This window comes from Arachis ipaensis, chromosome B09 (genome assembly GCF_000816755.2).
Source record: "Arachis ipaensis cultivar K30076 chromosome B09, Araip1.1, whole genome shotgun sequence".
Lineage (NCBI taxonomy): Eukaryota > Viridiplantae > Streptophyta > Magnoliopsida > Fabales > Fabaceae > Arachis > Arachis ipaensis.
The window spans coordinates 27,091,157-27,092,656 of NC_029793.2; the positions used below are offsets into that span (position 1 = coordinate 27,091,157).

At 38.1% G+C, this 1,500-nt stretch overlaps 1 protein-coding gene across 1 annotated transcript in view; it reads left to right on the plus strand.

Annotated features, from left to right (window-relative positions):
* LOC107615313 overlaps positions 1 to 435 on the plus strand; it is a 1,094-nt gene extending 659 nt beyond the window's left edge. The window contains exon 2 of the mRNA XM_016317396.1: positions 4 to 435. Within this exon, the coding sequence (XP_016172882.1) occupies positions 4 to 435 (432 nt within the window). The remainder of the gene's footprint in view (positions 1 to 3) is intronic.

Consider the following 1,500-nt stretch of genomic DNA (forward strand, 5'->3'; position numbering starts at 1 on the left):
AAGATTGATAGAGAAGAGGCTACAGCATTGGAAGTAATGCCCTTTGCTGCGAAAATTAAAAAGGTAGTTTGGGATTGTGAGTCGACTAAAGCTCCAGGCAATGGCAGGTATAACATGAACTTTATCAAAAAGTATTGGGATGAGATTGGTAAAGAATTCACTCCAGCTGTAATAGGGTTCTTCGAAAGTGCTAAATTACCAACGGATGCGAATGTAATGTATGTGGCATTGGTGCCAAAATTTGCAGGTGCGAAGGAGATCAAAGACCTTCAACTAATTAGTATGGTTGGATGTGAGTACAAGGTGATATCGAAGGTATTGGTGAAAAGGATGAGGTCAGTGATATCAGGTTTAGTGGGAGAGACACATAATGCATTTGTGAAGGGACAGAAAAAACACAACAAAGCACTCATTGCATGTGAAACGGTTCAATGATTGAAGATGCACAAGAAGAATGTGGCAATTATCAAACTAGATTTTCAAAAGGCATATGACAAGGTTAGGTGTAGTTTTATGGATATCGTGTTACAAAAGATGGACTTCGGTCATAGATAGAGTGCATAGGTGCAGGAATATGAAAATATTAACCTCTACGTCGGTTCTGATTAATGGATCATTGTCCAAGCCGTTCAAGATTGAGAGAGGTCTAAGATTGGAGCTCCTCTATCCTCATTCTTGTTTGTTTTTGTTGTTGATGTGTTACATAGGATGGTGGAAGAGGATGTCAGAAATGGACGCATATCTCTACTACTGGTTGGAAAAGATATATAGAACTGTCACATTTTCAGTTTGCGGATGACATTATTTTGTTTTGCCCACAAGAGATGGGGACAATTTTGAATTATAAGAGACTTTTACAATGTTTTGAGCTCATGTTTGGCCTGACCGTTAATTTTGACAAGTTAAATTTGATCTTGATTAATTGCGAGCCGGAGTAGGTAGCAAATATGTGTGGGTTGCTAAGGTGCACGGAAGTTGTTCTACCTATGAGATATCTTGGAATTTCTTTAGAAGCAAACCTTTGGCTGGTGAAGACCTGAAAACCGATTATAGATAAGGTGGAAGAGAAGCTCGGTCTCTGAAAAGAAAAGGTACTCAACGAAATTGGGAAGTTAGTCCTTATCAAGTCTGTGCTCAATAGCTTGACGGTCTATTATCTTAGCTTGTATAAGATGCCAAAGACGATTGCAGAGAAGTTGATAGCATTGCAAATGAGATTTGCATGGAGTAAAGAGGATAGAAACAATGGTATGCCTCTTGTAAAATGAGAAGTGATACAGGCACAAAAAAGCTAGGTGGTTTGGGAGTGGAGGATATAGTGATTAGGAATACAACGCTTTTATTTAAATGGTGGTGGTATTTTTCAAAGATGATTGCCCATTGTGAAAGAAAATTGTATGCTCTTGTAATGATTTGGATCCAAATATAATGTTATCAAATCAGACACTACCTTCAAAAGGGAGTCCATAGAAAGATATCTGTCAGTTGAATTTCAAGGAA